At 39.1% G+C, this 2,359-nt stretch overlaps 1 protein-coding gene across 1 annotated transcript; it reads left to right on the plus strand.

Moving 5' to 3' along the window:
- Window positions 1-481: 481 nt before the first annotated feature.
- LOC134226392 (general odorant-binding protein 56d-like) lies at window positions 482-1,125 on the plus strand. The gene is made up of 2 exons (XM_062707153.1): window positions 482-578; window positions 640-1,125. The coding sequence occupies exons 1-2, from the start codon at window positions 528-530 to the stop codon at window positions 985-987; spliced, it is 399 nt and encodes a 132-aa protein (XP_062563137.1). The 5' UTR covers window positions 482-527; the 3' UTR covers window positions 988-1,125.
- The last annotated feature ends 1,234 nt before the right edge of the window (window positions 1,126-2,359 follow it).

Consider the following 2,359-nt stretch of genomic DNA (forward strand, 5'->3'; position numbering starts at 1 on the left):
CTCACATTTTTGTACAAACACACATACATACATACAGGTCTCCGAGCCTTCTACCAAAACTTCCGTTTGGGAAGCAAGCATATAACTTTCAAAGCATATAACTTTCAAAGTCATGTTTTGGTAAATGTGGCTCAATTTTTTATATAAAGCATCATCTTGGTTATCATTACTTTTAGCATCATGACGATAAATGAATAAACGGCTTATTCTAAATTCAAGTAGATTATACAAATCACATCGAATAGAAAATCCAAATTGCAGAAAACTATTACTCAATTTCTGGGTAAATCACTTGACCGAGCGATAAAGACATTGCTGGTGACGGGGGCTTATGATAACAACGAGCACTTAAATTAATCGAATTGTTTAATTTTAATTGTCGTTTGCATATAATGGGCAAATTATCTCCTTTGTACTACCAACCCGGTGACAATTATCGACCGATTATTAAACGATTTATGGCATTATAAAAGTGATTCCCGGGAAACGCACTGTCATCAGTCGATTTGAATCGTTGCAGCTAGAAAATGAAATCCTTCATCGCTATTGTTTCGCTTGCCCTGCTTGCAGGGTGCATGGTTCGTTGACTTATTTACCTTGACGACAAATCAAATTGCTTCATTTTTGACAATGTTACAGGCCGTCACCGAAGAAGAGAAGGAAGCTGGACGGCAGCTGGCCGGAAAGTGTATGCAACAGACGGGAACCTCGGAGGAATCTGTCAAGCGTCTCCGCAGCGGTGATACCTCCGATGCCGATGACAACACCAAGTGTTTCGTCCAGTGCTTCTTCCAGGGCGCCGGAATCGTCGATAGCGAGGGAAACATGCAGGAGGCGTTCGTGACCGAGAAGCTGGCCAATGAGTATGACCGTGCCAAGGCCGAAGAAGTGGTTCAGAGGTGCAGAAACAACCCCGGAGCGAACCCTTGCGAGCGGTCGTTCACACTGTTGCAGTGCTACGTCGCCAATCGTGCGAGCTTGATGTGAAATGCTAAACGTGCGAAGAAACGATTGAACTCCAAACATCAGTTCAGACAAAAAAATGATGACCCTGGCGACAAACTAAATCTAGATCTGTCTTCATCAAATGTGTGGCTCCAAATAAAAGTGTAATTCTGTACATAATGACATGCGTGATTTTTTCTTTCACGCACTGATTGATTTACTATCCTATTACACAAAACAGAACTTATCACTCGGATCTCGGGAAAGTCTGTTACGAAACACGTTTGATCACCCATTGATTGATTTACTTTCCGGCTGCACAAAACAGGAACTCGCGAATGTTCTATGTCTGTTACGAAACACGTTTGATCGCGCAACTGCAACTGCACAAAACACGATATTGCGAAAGTTTTGCGTCCGATACGAAACACGTTAGATCACGCAATGATTGATTTACCCAGTGTACCGGAATTGTTTTGATTTACTTTACAATCAACCAAATTTTGTATGTGCTTTGAAGTTTTCCAACTTTTCCCGTAAAGTTTATCAGTTTTTGCCTTTCTCGTATACTAAGTAGACGTAAAGGCTATATGATCGTTCCAAAAACAAACTTTACATAGAAGGCCGGGAGACCCACAGTGTTATACACCGATCGAATCAGTTCGACTAGTTGAGGTGATGTGTATGTGCGTGTAGGTGTGTGTGAGTGTGTGTGTCTGTGTGCACCCACCTAAAAAATGTTGCAAAAGTGTCATTAATTTTTCAGGCATTTATCTTTAAGCGATCTGCTTTCAATAAGTTGCATTCGAAGCAAAAACCTGTCCCATTGTTTCCTATTGAAAATTGGCCAGATCGGACTATGGGCTCGGAAATTATGGAAAAAATACCTTTTTTATTTGCACGAGAAAGGCACCATCACTGCTAGGTGGATTAATCAGGTTTTTTTTATATATATGTATCACTGCAAATCTTAGGACAAATCCATTAGGGTATGAATCCTAACAATCGGACAACCTTTTCGCGAGTTAAATCGCGACAAAAGATTTTTTTATTTATGTTGATAGAAGGATTCCAAAATTTAACCCTCTTAACCCTTACTTATTTTGAAAATTGACTTTAAACTACATTTAAACATGCATTGAAGTTTATATTATTGGTCAACATCAAAAACTTTTTAAAATCTCATCAATTGAAAATTACAAAAAAAAATCTAAATAGCCCGTCTAAAGGCGGTCTTTAACCCTCTAATGGTTAAACAATCACTCCAATAAACTTTTCTCGTTTCACTTTTTATTTCACGAGAGAAGCACCACTTTGTTAAATAATATGAGATTTTGCAATAGACTTGACTACGTCAATTGCCTATAATAGGTCGATTTCATATAATTCTCATCTCTTGCAACACAGCTAATGG

Source organism: Armigeres subalbatus, chromosome 3, assembly GCF_024139115.2.
Source record: "Armigeres subalbatus isolate Guangzhou_Male chromosome 3, GZ_Asu_2, whole genome shotgun sequence".
NCBI lineage: Eukaryota > Metazoa > Arthropoda > Insecta > Diptera > Culicidae > Armigeres > Armigeres subalbatus.

What these genes read in the sequence shown, in the direction of transcription:
- LOC134226392 (XM_062707153.1), top strand. Translation starts at nt 528, where the DNA reads ATGAAATCCTTCATCGCTATTGTTTCGCTTGCCCTGCTTGCAGGGTGC. An exon ending in CCCTGCTTGCAGGGTGCATG is followed by an intron (nt 579 to 639) that starts GTTCGTTGACTT and finishes ACAATGTTACAG; the next exon opens with GCCGTCACCGAAGAAGAGAA.